Source organism: Trichosurus vulpecula, chromosome 8 (assembly GCF_011100635.1).
Source record: "Trichosurus vulpecula isolate mTriVul1 chromosome 8, mTriVul1.pri, whole genome shotgun sequence".
Taxonomy (NCBI): domain Eukaryota; kingdom Metazoa; phylum Chordata; class Mammalia; order Diprotodontia; family Phalangeridae; genus Trichosurus; species Trichosurus vulpecula.
In genome coordinates this window covers 37053147-37070741 of record NC_050580.1, presented here as the reverse complement: position 1 = coordinate 37070741, position 17595 = coordinate 37053147, and the positions used below count along the sequence as shown (strand labels likewise).

The 17595-nt window shown below is 45.4% G+C and overlaps 2 protein-coding genes across 2 annotated transcripts in view; one reads left to right on the top strand and one right to left on the bottom strand.

The window, feature by feature from the left end:
• The first annotated feature begins 232 nt into the window (after nt 1–232).
• SH2D7 (SH2 domain containing 7) lies at nt 233–9161 on the top strand. The gene is made up of 6 exons (XM_036734424.1): nt 233–411; nt 3103–3192; nt 3715–3880; nt 5299–5532; nt 6787–7590; nt 9111–9161. Exons 1-6 carry the CDS (start codon nt 233–235, stop codon nt 9159–9161), a joined length of 1524 nt encoding a protein of 507 aa, XP_036590319.1.
• A 4538-nt stretch (nt 9162–13699) lies between these two features.
• Nucleotides 13700–17595, bottom strand: part of CIB2 (calcium and integrin binding family member 2) — a 33994-nt gene continuing 30098 nt past the window's right edge. Inside the window, exons 5-6 of the mRNA XM_036735893.1 lie at nt 15869–16064; nt 13700–14595 (exon numbers count right to left, since the gene is read on the bottom strand). Coding sequence (XP_036591788.1) covers nt 14574–14595; nt 15869–16064 — 218 coding nt within the window. The 3' untranslated portion in view covers nt 13700–14573. The remainder of the gene's footprint in view (nt 14596–15868; nt 16065–17595) is intronic.

Below are 17595 nucleotides of genomic sequence, written 5' to 3'. Positions count from 1 at the left end.
CCTAATTCCTCCACCTGATGTAGCTTTTCCAGCCTCTGCCCGTCATCAGAGTGGAAACCCATCACTGGTCTGGGTATCAATAAGGGTTTCTGTTCTCTAGCTGGAAAGGAAGTCAGGATTAAGCAAATGAGCTCTCCTTCAGGATATAGAGAGCTGGGACCGGAAAAGAGAATTGGGGATTTGCTCTCCTCCACCATCCCTCTTCAGATGTCCCAAAGCACCCGATGACTGGATGGAGGACAGGACTAGGCCTTCGGAGCCAGAGAAGGGGGTGATCCCCGCAGACGGAGAAAGCCAGGCCACGGGCATGCTCAGAGACATTGCTATCAGATGGTTTATGGAGACACAGGCACCCCTCATATTACAAGATGGCACTTTGCCTGAATGGTTCCATGGATTCATTACAAGAAAGTAAGCTTGGCGATCCTGGCTAGGATGGGGAATGGGCCTGGCTGGGGGGTTACACACCTTTCTGGACCACAGCGGGTGGCAGGCAGCAGGCTGGTGACCAGGAGTGGCTTTTGAGTCATCTAACGAGACAAATGTCGTTGCCTTATTTATGGTATATGATATTGCTTACATTGTGCAACACATTATTTATTATCATTACAACATATTATTATTGTCACAATATGTCATATATTATTTATATTGTTAGAGATGTATAGGGCCTGAAGGACTGGGCAGGTGGTTTGGGAGAGGTGAGGGGGAGAGCAATGGATGTGTTAGCAGGAGCTTTAGGTTAGAATCTGGCTTAGCTACCCACTTATGTGCTCTTAGGGAAGTCCCTTCTCTGGGTCTCTGTTTCTTCATCTGTAAAATGGGGGGAGGGTAGATGATTTCTAACATCCTCTGGATCCTACAAACTGCCACTTGCTTTTCTGAAAACAAGCAGAGATTTGGGGAAGGTGGGGAAAGGACATTAGTATTATTATCACCCTATAGACAAACCGAGGGAAGGTAAAAGTGTTGGTGCTTGTGTTTGAAAAGGATGTAATAAAATAGAGAGAGTAGGTAGGGGCTTTCACATAAGCCAACTGCCACAAGGCAGAGTCCCTCTTTGAGACACTATTCCTATCTAAAAGAGGGGGGAGGGTTAGATTTGGGGTCAAAGGCCTGGCTTTCAAATCCTGGCTTGGCCATTTACTGCTGTGTGATCTTGGACAAATAGCTTAAGCATCTCTGGGCCTCAGTTTCTTCATTTGTAAAATTAGGGAATTTATCTAGAAAAATAATAGGTTCTTAACCTGGGGTTTATGAACTTTTAAAAATATGTGTTTATAGGGATATTTCAAAGTAATTGATTTCCTTTGTCCTATGTATTTCATTTGCTAAATTAAAAAACCTTTATTTTAGGAAAGGTTTTGTAGGTTTCGCCAGAGTGCTGGAGGGTTCCGTGACACAAATCTGGAAGCCCTTTGGTTCTAGACTGTGATCCTATGATTTCTCTGGCTTTTTGATGGACAACATGCCAACCATCCATGTGAAGTGAATCCCCAGCACTGTAGAGATTGCCAGATGTAGAAAGCCCCTGGATGAAGGGATGGATGGATGGATGGATGGATGGTTGAAGGAACAAACAAAAGAATCAATCAATAAATTAATATTGTTGATCGTACAATAGATCTAAAGCCAGAAGGAACCTCAGAGGTCATCCAGGCCAACCTCCTCCCTGTTAGAGAGGAGAAAGACTGAGGTCTGAGGGGGTCAAGTGACTTGCCCAAAATAGGTAAATGGTAATAGGTTAATAGGCAAACCCGAATTGGAACCCAGGCCCCTGGCACCAAACCCGATGCTCTGTCTGCTCTACCACGCTATTTGACACAATTTCAAAATCTGGAAGATGGCCAGAATATTTCACTGCTCATCCAAATATTTGGCATTATGTAGGCACAGCTGTGAACGCTTCGGATCAGGAAAGATGGGAGCATCAAAGATGGGGGGGAGAGATCATGTGGGGTCCTTGAAGGAGTATCATGCAGAAATCCCATTGATTGCAGTGATTCCATATCTTCCTACTCAGCCTTTAGCTGGAGCCTTGGTAACTCGTTAGCGCCGTACCAGAACAGGAATGAATCTAAAACCCCTGACCCACAGGCCTATGACCAGCTGTTAAATTTTCTGTGACTGTTTCCAACTCAGAAATTGGCAAATGAAACAAATCAGGGCTTGATTTAAGACTTAAGAAAAGATGGAGAAAATATTAACAATACAAATTAAACTTAAAAGTGTCCTGCTTACATTTGTTTCCCCTGGAGAACCAGTTGTTAAACATTTACCAGCACATCCCCTCCTACAGGATCTGCTTACAGCCTCCCCCCTGCCCAGGCATATTATACCCTCCTTTGTCCATTTGTACAGCTAATGTAATCAAATTTTAAAATCTTTGTGAAAAGAAAAAAAGATTGAGATGGTAGCGAAACAAATAGATGTGGGCTATAAAATCAAACAAATATGAAATTAACTTTGAGACCATTGGCTTAGAGTAAAGAGCCCATGACCTGGATTTGGTCTCTCCTTGACCCTATAAGTTTTGTACTGTTGTAAGGCTCCAAGCTTCCCCACTGCTCACCTCTAACTGCAGCCACCCCTAAACCCAGCTGTAAACTGACCTTGGCCTCTGATCATATATCAAGCAGACAGATTAACCCTGGCATCACTCACGGCCCCAAACTGCAGCGATAGATCTACCTTCTAATTCTGGCCACAGTGAAGCCCCAACCTCAGACCCATGCTTCCCTAGCACATCATTTTGTTCTGTGGAGGAATGGCATGAGAAAATATGGCCCCCTTGTCCCCACTGCTGGAGAAGGAGCTCAAAGCAGAGTGCCAGAAGAGGGGCCTTGGGGCGTGGACGTCTGCATCAATGTAATCCATGGCAGGCATCCCAGGGAGAACTGAGAGTAATTAACAATTTTCTTAAGGTAGCTGGATGTTGTCAATTATTCAACAGGAGTGAGTGGCTCAATAGGAAACACAAGTAAAGGATGTTTTGAAATCCTGGAAGGCTTGAATAACAAAGGAAATGGTCCCTGAGTGGGTTGGAGGAGAGGAGGTTATGGTTAGAGCATCACGTTCAAAGAAGGCATTTCCTCCCACCAGGCAAGCTGAAGAACTGCTTAGAGACAAACCCGTTGGCTGCTTTCTCATCCGGCTGAGTGACAAAGCTATGGGCTACATCCTTTCCTACAGGTAAGACCCGACCCCCTCCCCCCAACACTATGGAATAGCCCTTGGCTCCGATGAGCTCTGGCTTACTGGGCAACCTTTTCAGGGCACCTAACATTGACTTGCAGAGAAATGCAGACGCTACGAGCCTACAGAATCAAGGCATCTGTTTCCTCTTCCGTAAAATGGGTTGGAATCACAAGGTGTTGGCCTAGAATCCCTCATTTCCTTCCAGATTCAGTTCAAGCGCTCCACCCCACCCCAATTTTTATTGTATTTGTTTTGTACATGACTATTATGTGCTTATCCCCAGCTGAGTTGTCTTTCTCCAGCAGAACATAAGTACCCTGAGGACAGGGACCTTCATTTATGTTCTCGCTTCACCAGCCCATAGCACAATGCCTGGCACATCCTTGGTGCTTGATCAATGCTTGATGAGTGAATGAATAAAATGAATATCTGGAGCATTTCTAAGGTTTCCTCTGGTTCTAGATCCTTTGACCCTGAGATTCTGTGACTTGTGATTTGTCGCTTGTCGCTTGTCAGGGGGTACGACCGTTGCCGCCACTTTGTGATCAGTCAGCTTCAGAACCGGAAGTACATCATCTCTGGGGACACCTGCAACCATCCCACGCTCACCGCCCTTATCAGCTACTACCAGGAAGCAAAGATAGAGCCCTTTGGGGAGAGCCTCACCACCGCCTGCCCTTGGGTATGCTGAGTCTCACATCCGTATCAGATGTACTAAATGTCCATGGTGGGCAGCATCAGATATATGCTGTGTACAAGAGTGGATGAGACATAGGTCCTGCCCTCAGGGACCTTAGAGAATAATCAGGGAGGGAAGACATGGATCTAATACACACAAAAGGAGGATGAAATCTAGCTGGTGTAAGGGACGGGGGTGGGATTGGCCATTGGGGAGCAGACGGCATCTAAGTTGGACCTTGAAGGAAGGGAAAGACCACCTGGGGCAGAAATGGGGACATCTCTTCCGGGAGATGGGGGATCCTAGAGTCTGCCATAAGGCAACAGCATGAGCAAGGTTATGGAAACGGGAAAGCATGGAATGAGAATGGGAATATAAACCAGATTGGCTGGAATGGAGGGTATACAGGAAGGGAGAATTGGGGAAGATCAGATGGGGAGGCTGAAGCCCAAGGGTGGGAGATATTGAATTCCAGGGTCAGGGCAACTGGAAACCACAGAGGCTACTGCCCAAATCCTTTGTACACATTCCTCCTATCCCTGCAGGTGGACTGAGTCAGAGGGTGGGGAGACCACAGCCGAGTCCATTAATCTAGGCTCCCTTCCCCCAAGGATCCCTCCCCCTCCTCAGGTCTTAGGGACAGATGTGACAATAACTCAGTATGTCCATACAACACCAAAAATCTCTGGAACTGAGTGGTGGAAAGTAGTAAAGGGGAGGGATAAGTCAGAACTGACCAGCTGGGAAACCCACACAAGTCACCTGCCCTCGCATTAAATCTCCACGTCCTTACCTGTTAAATGGGGAAGATCATTCTAATTATCTTATGGAGCTGTTTGAGACTCAAGTAGCATTTCAAAAACAAGTGTTTATTATTTTTAACATAATTTATGCAAAGTCCTTTGCCTCACATACATACCTATAAGACATTATTAATTTGAATTTTTCCTTCGTTATTACACCTTAGTCTAACCGTACTATGAGATTAAAAAAAGGGCAAGTACTGTGATCCCCGCTGGTAGGTGTGAGAACTGAAGCCCAGGGAAACAAGCGACTTGCTTCAGATAAAAATGAATAATTTTGTGCTTTAAGGTTTACAAAGCACTTTACATCTTATTTGGACCTCACAATAACCCTGCGAAGTGGGTGCTATTTTGAGCCCCATTTTACACATAAGGAAACTGATAAGCTGGTAAATATCTGAGGCAGTATTTGAACTCAGAGCTTCCCAACATCACTCTCTCTACTGTGTCAGCCAGTTGCCATAAAGCTGGTAGGTGACAGAACCAAGGTCCTTTGGTGACCAGGGTTCTTTCTTCCCTACCTGGGAAGACCTTCCTACTCTTCCTGGAGTCTCCAGCCCAATTTTGGGCTGGATTGGGGGTGGTGCTCAGAAGTGTTGTCCTTTCTCCCTGCCACAGCCCAAGGAGAACAACTTGTACGATGCCATCTCTCATAATCTTCCTCCGGTCATCCCACCTGAGTCAACTGATCCCTCCAAGGAGAAGCAAGAATTGGGAGACTTAGAATACCTGAGGTCTGCTAAAGACAGGGACCCCAAGGCCAGCCCCACTCCAAAGCCCAGGACTTCCTATGTCCACTCCAAAAAATTCCTGGAAGAATGTCCTTGGAAGCTCAATGAAGAGGACACTGATGTAAGTATTCCCTCAAGGAGAGGCAGTGTGGCTTGATGGGTAGAGCCCTGGACCAAGAGTCAGGAGACCAGGCTTTTAATCATGACTCTGCCATTTATTAGCTGTGTGATCCTGACTTAATCCCTCTGGGCCTCCATTTCCTCTTCTGTATAATGGGCAGAGGTTAGACAAGATGCTGTCAATCATCCCTTTCCACCTCTACATCCATTCTCTGTCACTGTCCCATGGGGAAGTTGAAGAATCAGATGAGACCGTCATTTAGAAAGATTACCTAGTCCAACCGCTTCATTATCAGAAGACACGGAGTCCCAGAGAGGTTAAGCCATTTGTTTAAAGTCACACAGCAGAGCTAGGACTAGAGACCTGCCTGATCTCTCAGCCCAATGCTCTTTCTATAAAATTCCTACTCCGGGAGTGCTTTCCTCTCTTGGGCAGGTTAAGGACCATCCTCCTCTCCTTTCTGTCAACAGAAAGAGGTCTTTCCCAGCTTTAAATCCACTTCCAGGATTAGAAGTTGTACCTTCAGGGATGATCAATCAATAAATGAGCACTTATTGAGTAACTACTATGCACCAAGTCCAGTGTTAGGATCTGGGAAGAAGAAAACTTAGGTAGGACAGAATCAGATTGAGAAGAGTCTGGAAAGCCATAATGTGACATTGAACTTAGGATCACAGACAGGACCATAGAATTCTAAAGCTGGACAGGACCTTTGAAACCCTCCAGGTCTTGGATTCTTAACCTTAGACAAGGGGTCCAGGAGAGATTTCAGGGGAGCCATGAACTTAGATGGGGAAAAATGACATTTATTTTCACTCACCTGTGTAATTTATGTTATACACTTAAAAACATTATTCTGAGAAAAGATCCTTCCTCTAGGCTTTACCCAAACTGTCAGAGGCGTTCAATGCTCACAAAAGATTAAGAACTCCTGATCTAGGCCAGCTGCCTCATTTTACAAATGGGGAAGTTGAGGTGGTGGGGTGGGGAAGAAACTTACCAGAGGTCACACAGTAGGTGGTAGGGTCTGGTCTATCAATCAACCAATCCGTTAATCAGATTAAAGAGCCTACTATGCTCCAGGCATGGTGTTAGGCATTGGGCATAGAAAGATAAAAAGTGAACTAGTCCTTGCCCTCCAGGAGCTTACATCCTCTCTTTCTGAATGGATGTCTCCAAGATGGAGGGGATTTTCCACACTGGTTGATGTGTGGGTTTTAAGTGTGTTTTGCTCTTGTCTCTCCCCTCCCTCAGCTCTCAGCAGAAGCGCCTCCTCTGCCGGAGAGAGGCTCTTCCCTTCTGATGGAATCCTTCAGTAGCAGACATTCGGGAAACATCATATATGCAGAGCTGAAGAAAATGAATCACAGCCAACAGGGCCTAAGCATGGAGGCCTCAGACATTCCACATCAGAGCCCTTTCCCTGGCCGAGAGTACCAGAGAAAGCCTGGAAGTCTAAGTGGAGAACTGGTTCCAAAAACCAGGGACGCCCCCCTCCTCACTTGTCTAAGTGCCACCAACCTCCTGGGGCTGGATCCCAATAAGAAATCTCCCCCTTCTCCCTATCGCCCTACGTTGGAGGACAGCTCCCCTGTGCCCATCTCCACTTCTCCTGGAGATAAGGCAAGCTCCCCACATCATCAGGCTTCTCCCAAGGCTCGGTGCTCCCCTGAATCCAAAGGGAGCAGCCAGGGATTTGCCATCCATGCTGTTCCTCAGCCCTGGAGAGGCTCGGGGTCCAATGGGCCCAGGGACTCCAGCCCTCCAGGTACCCATGAACTCATGCCAAAGGTGAACCACTCCTTTTCTTTGGAAGTTCAGGCCCAGGCCTCATATGGCCATGACTACGAGCCTGTCCCTGCTAGGCTGCCCAAGTCAGCCTTTCTCCCACTCAAAGCCACCTACAATCAGCTGGAAGGCTTTGGAGGCTGGATGGATAATGCTTATGAGAAGATTTCAGGAAGCCAGTCAGTGTCCATGACTTCCTTACCAAGTAACCCCTATGAGCAGGTCCCCATCTTGAAGGTCCAGGAGACCAAGCAGTCGCACTCACACAAGGTACGGTGCATCCCAGGGGACCTGAGCATTTACCCCATTGATCCTGGGACAGTCATTTCTACTCTCATACCCTCCACCTCCTTATCTATTAAAGGGGCAGAAATACTGTACTGCTCTGAAGAAAGAGCTTCATGAGCCTTTCTTAAGATGTGAGACATTGCCGTTAGGGTCACTGATTTAGAGCTCAAAGGGACCTTAACCTGAGCCCTTCATTCTACAGATGAAGAAGCCGAGGATTATGAGAGTTGAGTGACTTAATCTCCTCTCCAAGGCCACATGGTTAGGGGGGAGGGGAGCTTGGACTATATAATTTCTTTCTTTCTTTTTTTAACCTAATAGTATATTTTTCAATTACATGTAAAGATAGTTTTCAACATTCATTTTCGTAAGATGGACTATATAATTTCTAAGGTACCTTCCAGCTTTCAATCTATGATCCTAAGCATCAGAAACAGAACTTGAACCCAGATCCTCTCATTCCAAATCCACTGTGCCAAGGAAAACTTGCCTCAGTCCTGGCCCTTAGCAAAGCTGTGAATAAGGAAATGTTTGTCTTTGCCCAGCTTCACACACCTGGTGGTTTATATGACTGATCTTTGGGGGCAGGAAGGAGCCCTGGAGAATACATAGTCTAATCTCCCAACCAGTGTACAATCTTAGGGATAGCCTTTCCCATGGGGGCTCATCTTTCCTCTGCTTGAAAAGTTATAGTCATAGAAGGCTTGGTTTCTTCTAAGGCAGCCCATTCCAATGTTGGACGGTTCCGATGGTTAGAAAATCTTCCATTATGCTGAACTGAAATCTGGTTTCCTATTCTGGCATCAGTCCTAGCTCTGCCCTCTTTCTGCCACTTGACAGTTCCTAATGTGAGCATTGAAATTTGGGTAGTCCATCATCAAACACTTATTAAGCACCTACTATGTGCCAGGCACTAGGCTAAGTGCTGATACAAGGAAAAGCAAAGACACAGACTCCGCCCTCAAGGAGCTCAGTCTAATGTGAGGGAGACAATGTGCAAATGACTATGAACATGGAAGACAGACATGGGAGAAATGGGAAATGATCTCAGAGAAAAGGCATAGCAGTGGAATGGGGGGGCAGTGGGAGAGGGGGCCTGGGAAAGGCCTCCTACAGATGGGGGGATTGAAGCTGAGTCTGGAAGGAAGCTAGGAGGCTGAGGGAAAGAGGGAGAGTGTCCTGTGTTAAGGCCTAGATCTGAGTTTTGTCTCTACCACTGACTTGTCGTATGACCTTTCTGTGTCCTTTCTGTGTTTGTTTCCCCATTTGTAGTATGAGGGGATCTGACTTGATGTGCTCCTATCATGAGTACCTGGCACATAGTAGGCATTTGATAAATCCTTGTTGATTGATTGATAGATAATTAAGGTCCCTTCCAGCTCTGACTTCCCATGGTCTCTAACTATTTGAGGCATAGCAGTTGTGATTACTGACTCCCCCATCCCGTCCTCTCTTCTCCCCACACCAAGCTCACTTCCCTTTTCCTCTTCTCTGCCTTCTAGGTTGAAAAATACCGAAGGTTCTTCTTCACAGATCGGAAGAATAAACAATGACACCAGGGCTGGCTGGCTGTTTCAGCAGCAAAGAGGCCAGAGGAGAGAAGCCTGGGGTTTGAGGAAGGCTCCCCAGGCAGCCAACAGCTGACCAAGGGGCCCAGTCCACACTTCACCGTCCAGCCAACCGGGAAGCTCTGTTATCCCAGACTCCATGGGCTCAGCTTGGACACAAAAACTGAATCCAGGGACCTAAAAATAAAATGGGAGGGAGGTAACTAAGCCTGAGGCCTCGAACTTTGTAGTAGAAATGCACTTCTGTAGGTCAGAAAATCTTAGAATGTCAGAGCTGGATGGGCCCTCAGAGGTCACCGAGTCTGGCTCAGTGATGAAGGAACCAAGGTCCAGAGAAGGAAAAGAACTTGTTCGAGGTCATACAGCAGAGCCACGGCAGAGCTCAGAGAGCCTGCCTCCTGCCTGCTAGGCCAATGATTTCTCCACTTCAGTGCTTTCATTCATTTCTTCCTGATTCCTATCTCACTATCAGCCCTACTGTGTGGCAGGGTGTTGGGAATAGAGGAAGGAAGGGGTGGGGTGGAGGAATAAGCATTTATTAAGTACTTACTATGTGCCCAGCACTGTGATAAATGCTTTATAAATATCCCATTTGATAGCAAAGAGATAGCAAAAAAAAGTTTGCCCGATTTTAAAGAAATATTTTATCAATATTCTTCAAAATACACACATATTGTCATCACTTTCCAATGTCTGCTCTCTCCTCAGCAGAACTCTCCCTATTACCAAAATCTCCACTTAAAACAAATACATGCATTCCTAACAATATATGCTTCATTGGGCACCCATAGTCCACCACCTCTCCAGAAAGAAGCAGGAAGATTGTTTTCATCCCAATTTCAATTCTATGTAACAATTCAGTTCTCTATTGAATTGAAGAATATCGTATAGAAAATGCAAGATGGCAAACGATCAGGAAAAAATACATGGTGGTTGTTCTCTCTCCACCTTCCCCCAGGCCTTAAGGGCTTTGCTAATATGAATTTGCATCCCCAAAGCACACACTCACGACATGGGGGTTGAAGAGGAAGATACATGCTGGGGGCCCCCAAAAGAAAACTGTCCCATTTAAAATTTGTCTGTTCCTAGAAATGCCTGAGGCAGATATTGGAAACATGAGATTTGCTGACATTTTCTTTAGAAATTGCTGTGTTTGCAATCAATGAGTCTGATTTAGCGCCCCAGCTCTGACATCTATTAGCCTGGTGATCCTGGGCAAGTCAGCTAGCCAACAGCTGCACTACCTACCTATCCCTGCTTCCACCCTCCAATAGGGTTATGAGGAAAGTACTTTGTAAATTTTTATGGGCTATAGGATTGTAAGTTCAGGAGCCTACAATGATAGAGAACCTTCTCTGATGGAAGACAGCCTTCCCTTCTCAATAAAACACTACCTCAGTGTCACTGTCTGAGGAGCCCCTGGAGCATTTCAGACTGAGAGCTTTGGGCCCCCGGCCTAAGTGTTTACCAGGGAGCCTCAGACAGCTGGGTTCCAGTGTTCTGTGGGTCTTGGAAACCCACTACACAGTAGAATACAAGCTCCTGGAGGGCAAGGTTATTTCATCTTTGTCTTTGTGTCTTCAGCACCTGGGACAGAGCCCAGAACATCACAATTGCTTAATAAATGTGTTTGGTATTGATTGTGGTCAATCATGAGGCCAATGGCTGCCCCACTGCTCTCCCACTCTGCACTTTATGATAGAAGAGGATGGCCCTGGCCCACTGACTTGATCATCAAAGCTCAGTAAGAGTCCAGAGTTCTCCACAAAACCCTCCTTGATGACTTCAGCTCATAGGGATCTATCTTTTCTTCTCTTAAATCGAGTACAATAATGTTCAATCAAGGCCCTAGAGAGCAGATATTGAAAACCTTTACCTCCTTTTTGCAGAAAGGCAAGGGGCCACAGATGCAAAATGGTACATACACAAAGGAACATGCCCATCCCCCTCACAGTAGTATGAATCATGATTAGTGTGAGTGGAAAGAGACAATACCCTGAAGCTAAGAGCATTGTGTGTGTGTTTGTGGGGTATGTTGGTGTTGATCCCTGGGCAGTCTATGGAGGACTGGGCAGAGATCCTCAGGAGATTGGGTTTGCCCCTAGGGTAAGTTTTCCTTTCTAGAAACATGGGAAGAATGGAGAATTAAAGCAGGCATCATCCTGTTCCCCCACCCCCTCCACCACCCCCAGTTATCTCTTCTCATGACTAAAAACCCAAGGTGGGTTATTTATTCTTTCATTTTCAGTTAAAGCACTCTTGGTCAGATGCACTAGTCTCTACTTGTCCTCCTTAGATATCTCCAACTCCTGCCAGGGGATCATATCCTATCCATCACAGAGAAAGGGTAGCAATGACAGGGGAGCAGAGCGTCACTGAATGGCCCTCCGATTGACTTAGCCCTTAGTTGAGGGCTGAGCCAATGTTCAGTAAATCTGTATTGATTCATCAACAAAAATTTCTTAAGCATGTCCAGAGCACCCACTGTTAAGTACTTGAGGGGAAAGTCAGAAATAGAGACAAAGATAATCAATATATGACCTCCCTGGCTTCCTTTAAGTCTCAACTAAAATCTTACCTTCTACAGAAAGCCTCCTTCAATTCCTCTTAATTGTAGCACCTTCCCTCTATAGATTATTTCTGATTTATCCTGCATAAAGCTTGCATTGTATATCTTTGTTTACATGTCATCTTCCCCTTTAGACTATAAGCTCCTTGAAGACAGGGACAGACTTTTGTCACTTTTTGTATCTCCAGTTCTTAGCACAGTGCCTGGCACATAGTAGATACCTAATAAATGTTTATGATTGATTGACTAGAATGGTCAATCTAATTGAGAAGTGCCATATACATCTGGTTTGGGGGACTAAGTAAATTTCCACTCCTGAGGTGGGGGGGGAGAGTTTGCATTTTTAAGGAGGAACATGGAGAGGGTGATGCTTAAGCCAAAGGAATGAACATTTAATGGTGGACTTTCTCAAATAATACTATGCAAGAAATAGCTTCCTGTGCTTTTCATCTCTCCATGGGCTCAGTTCCTAGGTATACAGTAGAGACATAATGTTTGTCAAATCACCACCTGCTCATTGGACATTTCCAAGAGGATGTTCTGTGGGCATTTCAAACTCAACAAGTCCAAAATGAAACTCATCTTTCTCACTATTACCATCCTTTCAGCCTCCAAGGTCTGAAACCTTAGATTCTTCCACAATTCCTCTCTCCCCTACCCTCTCATCCAATCAGTTGCCAAGTCTGGTCAATTCTCCTTCCATATCCTCCCATCCATCCCTTTCTCTCTTTCAAATAGCCACCAAATTAATTCATGTTCTCATCACTTCTTAATGATTACAATAACCTCCGAATTGGAGCCTTTGACTTAAGTCTTTTTCCCCCTGCAATCCATCATTCATACAGCTGCCAACACAAACGTCCTAACATTTAGGTCAGAACATACCACTCCTCTATTCAGCAAACCCCAAATGGCTACCTATTGCTTCCAGGATCAAATATCAATTGCTTTTTGGCACACTAGCTTCACCCTACTTTTCCTGTCTTATTGTCTATTACCACCACCACCCTCTTCACGAAATCTACAGTCTGGCCAAACTGGTTCTTTATCCATGATGTTTCATCTCCCATGACTCAGCCTTTGCACAGGCCTGAAACACACTCCCTGCCTCTTAGATTAGAATCTCTAGTAATACAGGGTGTCCCTAAAGTCTGGACAAATAGGAAATCTCATTAACAACTCATTAACCTTTTCACCGAAGACTCTGTGTTGTTCAGCGACTTCTTTTTCTGGGGTATGCTAAAGAAGAAGGTGTACTCAATGAAAATCACAGATGCAACACACTTGATTGAAAGCATAAACACATAAAGAGTGAATGTGCTAAAAATCGACAGCAATGTGGAGTTATTACATCGAGTTCACGTGAATCTTGCAAAGCATATCAACCTTTGCATCACGAATGATGGAAATCATATTGAAGATGTTATTTGTTAATATTCCAATCAAATAAAATGTTGTTGAAACTTTCATTTCTTGAAAATATGCATTTTTGCCTATGTGTCCAGGAGCACCCTGTAGAAAGCTTGCTTTCTTCTAAGGCAACCCATTCCAATGTTGGACAGTTCTGATGGTTAGAAAATCCTTCATTATCTGGAGCTGAAATCTGCTTTCCTATGAATTTCCTGCATCAGTCCTAGCTTTGCCCTCTGAGATGCCATAGAATGTCTGGGCCCCTCTTTCTGCCACTTGACAGTTCCTAATGTGAGCTGGACTCACATAAGACCTTTTGTTTTTTAATTCCCCTAAATGCTATGGCCTTCTCCCCAAGTTATTTCAATATTTATTTTTATGTATTTATATACACACAGACTGTCTTCCCCAATAGAATGTAAACTCCTGTTCTGTCTGTTTATCCCCACACAGTACCTAGCCCAATGTAGGCGCTTAGTAGGTGCTTGTTGATTGCCTGAATGAATGAATAAATAATGGAGCCAACGTCCACATACTCTTTAGCCATGGTCAAATCAGTCAGAATATTTAATGAAGAAAAGAGGGATGCAGTTAAGAGTGACAAAGCCCTTCCTTTGACTGCTGGGAGTAAGTGGCAGTGGGTCCCGGGCTGGGCCCAGAGAGGGGGTGACAGTGTCTGGTAGAAAAGGCAGAGCCAAATACAGGCATTCAGGGAGAAAGATTGCATAGCTGATTCAAAACCTCATCCCTTTTTTTCCTTTTGTGCTCACTCCCATGCTTCTCAGAAATCTTGCCAGCTTTCAAGTGAGTGAAGCTCCTCCCCTTTTTTAAAGGATGTTTTCCCCCCTTTCCTCTTCTTGGTTCTTTAAGGAGATTCAGGAAAGAAAAGGTGTAGCTGTCATCATGTCTGAAGCCTCATTTCCCAAGGCAGGACAGATTTAGACTTAGCTCAGCCTCCACTGTGGAGCCAATGGATTGGCAAACCTTAGGCCAGGAATCAAAATATGGTCCCTTACCTGTGACCCTCCTCCCCCCCACCACGAGATAGGCAGATGCACAGACTTGATGCCATTCAAACTGGCTAGAGATCATCACCAGTCCCAGCACCCTGGCTGGCTGAAAGTATCTTCCATACGGGGGAGAAAGCTGTGAGAAGGTGAGATCTTGGGAGCACATGGAAGACAGACAGGAGCCTCCTGGGAAGTGAGTTGGTTATTGTTACTTTTCTGGTGTTGGGTTTGTGTTTTTTGCTGATAGGGCCATAATCAATTTTCACAGGTATAAAATCACAGGAAGCCACACCTTCTGCTGACAACAGAAGCCTGGAGAAACTCTTCTCTCCAAAAGGAGAGTCCTGGGAGCCTCTTGGAGTTGCCTGGGCTAAGCTGATGTCATCTCTAGGGGCCTGCTGGGTAGCTTCAGATCCGAATGTGAAAAGTGCTGTGGAGAAACAGAGAGATGTCAGAGGGAAAGAGTGGGACAAGGGGAGGGGGTAGGGGAGGTTGAGAAGACTCCTTGGGGTAAGTGGCCATAATCAGAGGGTAAGAAAACATTAGCTTAATTATAGAATCATAGCATGGGAGAACTAGCAGGGTCCTAAGCCATCTTCTAGTCTTGACTTCTGCATTTTACAGAGGTCACACTGGGCATCAGTGATGAGGTAGCTGAAGTATATACAGTAGGAAGACCTGGGAGTATGAAGCCCTGAGTTTGAACCCAACTTTAGGGCTGATCCACTCGGTTACTTTCGGTCCTCTGTTTAAAGACTACCTAATTAAACCCTCTGAGCCTCTACTTATACTTCTGTGAAATGGGGATAACAGTCCCATTGACCTTACAGGATTGCTAAGGGGACCAGATGGGCCAACTCATGTAAAGAGCTTTATAAAGTGTTAAATAAATGTGATTATTAGAATGAGGAATAGAACCCAGATCTCCTCAGCAGCTAGACCAGAGGTATTAAAGAAAGTCTTCACAATGCCTATCAGAAGGGAAGCCACCAGTTATAGACTTTTAGGCACCCAGAGGAGAAGGAGACTGAGCCAAGGAGGTAAGGGTGGACAGGCCTCTTCTGGAATTGGTTTTTCACATCTGTTGTCCATCCTGCTCATCCTGCTTGAGCTGCATTGCTAAAGCTACTGTAAACATTTCACTTTGGAATGGATGGATGGAATAAACATGTATTAAGCATTTACTGTGTGCCAGGAATTGTGCTACACACTTTACAAATATTATCTAAGTTGATCTCTAGGTTAAGTCCTTAGTTAACATCACCCTGTAGCAACCCAGGTGGATTGATCTGGTCCTAATCTGCGCGCCCTTTGGGCAAGAAGAATAGGAAAACATAGTTCTTAGTACTTTTGCAGGAAGCTCCTGAGATTCCAAAGAACTTCCTTCCTGATGGCTTTTAACTTCCTAAGGAACTGCATCTACCTGGGGGCATTGGAAAATGTTTTTAGTAAAAAAAATGATTTATTTGAACACTGGAGCTCTGAGTGGCTCAGTGGACATTGGACCCTGGACTTCAAACCAGCTTCCCAAAGAGGAGGGGCAGCTCAGCTCTAAGCTTAGGTCTATTTGAGCAGCAAGATTAAGCCAAAGAGGAGAAAAATCTTAATCTCCAGAGGTCAAAAGACAGAGTGGCATCATGGAAGGAACATTGGACTTGGAGTCAGGAGAGACCTGAGTTTGAATCCCAAACACCATCCCATACCTCAGAAAGTCAGGGGACTTAGCAATCATGTCTTCAAAGTCTGCATAGCTGAGTTTTCCATCTCCATCCAGATCAGCCTCCTCAATGACCTTATCACACACGAGAACCACCTCTTCCTCCTCCAGTTCTGACTTGGTCAGCCGGGCCAAGGTCAGCTCCAGGTCTTTCTTGCAGATGAAGTTGTCATTGTTGAAGTCTACTCAGAGAAGAACAGAGAGGACCAATCTCATCACTATCATCATCATCACCACCATCAACACCATCATCACCATCATCATCATCATCATTATCACCACCACCACCATCACCACCATCACCACCATCACCACCACCACCACCACCACCACCACCATCATCACCATCATCATCACCATTATCACCATTATCACCACCACCACCATCATCATCATCATCATCACCATTATCACCACCACCACCACCACCACCACCACCACCACCATCATCACCATCACCACCACCACCATCATCACCATCATCATCACCATTATCACCATTATCACCACCACCACCATCATCATCATCATCATCACCATCATCATCACCATTATCACCACCACCACCACCACCATCATCATCATCACCACCACCACCACCACCACCACCATCATCACCATCATCATCATCATCATCACCATCATCATCACCATTATCACCACCACCACCACCACCACCATCATCACCATCATCATCATCACCATTATCACCACCACCACCACCACCACCACCACCACCATCATCATCACCACCACCTCCACCACCACCACCATCATCACCATCACATCACCATTATCACCATTATCACCACCACCATCATCATCATCATCATCACCATCATCATCACCATTATCACCACCACCACCACCACCATCACCATCATCATCATCATTATCATCATCATCACCACCACCATCATCATCATCACCATCACTACCACCACCACCACCACCATCATCACCATCATCATCACCATTATCACCATTATCACCACCACCACCACCACCATCATCACCATCATCATCATTATCACCACCACCACCATCACCACCATCACCACCATCACCACCACCACCACCACCACCACCACCACCATCATCACCATCACATCACCATTATCACCATTATCACCACCACCATCATCATCATCATCATCACCATCATCATCACCATTATCACCACCACCACCACCATCACCATCATCATCATCATTATCATCATCATCACCACCACCATCATCATCATCACCATCACTACCACCACCACCACCACCATCATCACCATCATCATCACCATTATCACCATTATCACCACCACCACCACCACCACCACCACCATCATCATCACCATCACCACCACCACCACCACCACCATCATCACCACCATCATCACCATCACCACCACCACCACCACCACCATCATCATCATCATTATCACCATCATCATCACAATCATCATCACCATTATCACCATTATCACCACCACCACCACCACCATCATCATCATCATCATCACCACCACCACCACCACCATCATCATCATCATCACCATTATCACCACCACCACCACCACCATCACCATCATCATCATCATTATCATCATCATCATCATGGAAGTCTCTGAGGCTTTTCATTGTGATTCTGAAAGTTTTGATAGTTGGATTCCTGACCCATCATCACTTTTGTTATGGCCTTAGTATAATCTTTAAGGAC

Excerpts from the sequence above, each read along its gene's own strand:
- SH2D7 (XM_036734424.1), top strand. The coding sequence starts at position 233 with ATGGAGGACAGGACTAGGCCTTCGGAGCCAGAGAAGGGGGTGATCCCC. Across the intron at positions 412-3,102 it reads CATGGATTCATTACAAGAAA|GCAAGCTGAAGAACTGCTTA; the intron begins GTAAGCTTGGCG and ends TCCTCCCACCAG. Across the intron at positions 7,591-9,110 it reads AGCAGTCGCACTCACACAAG|GTTGAAAAATACCGAAGGTT; the intron begins GTACGGTGCATC and ends TCTGCCTTCTAG.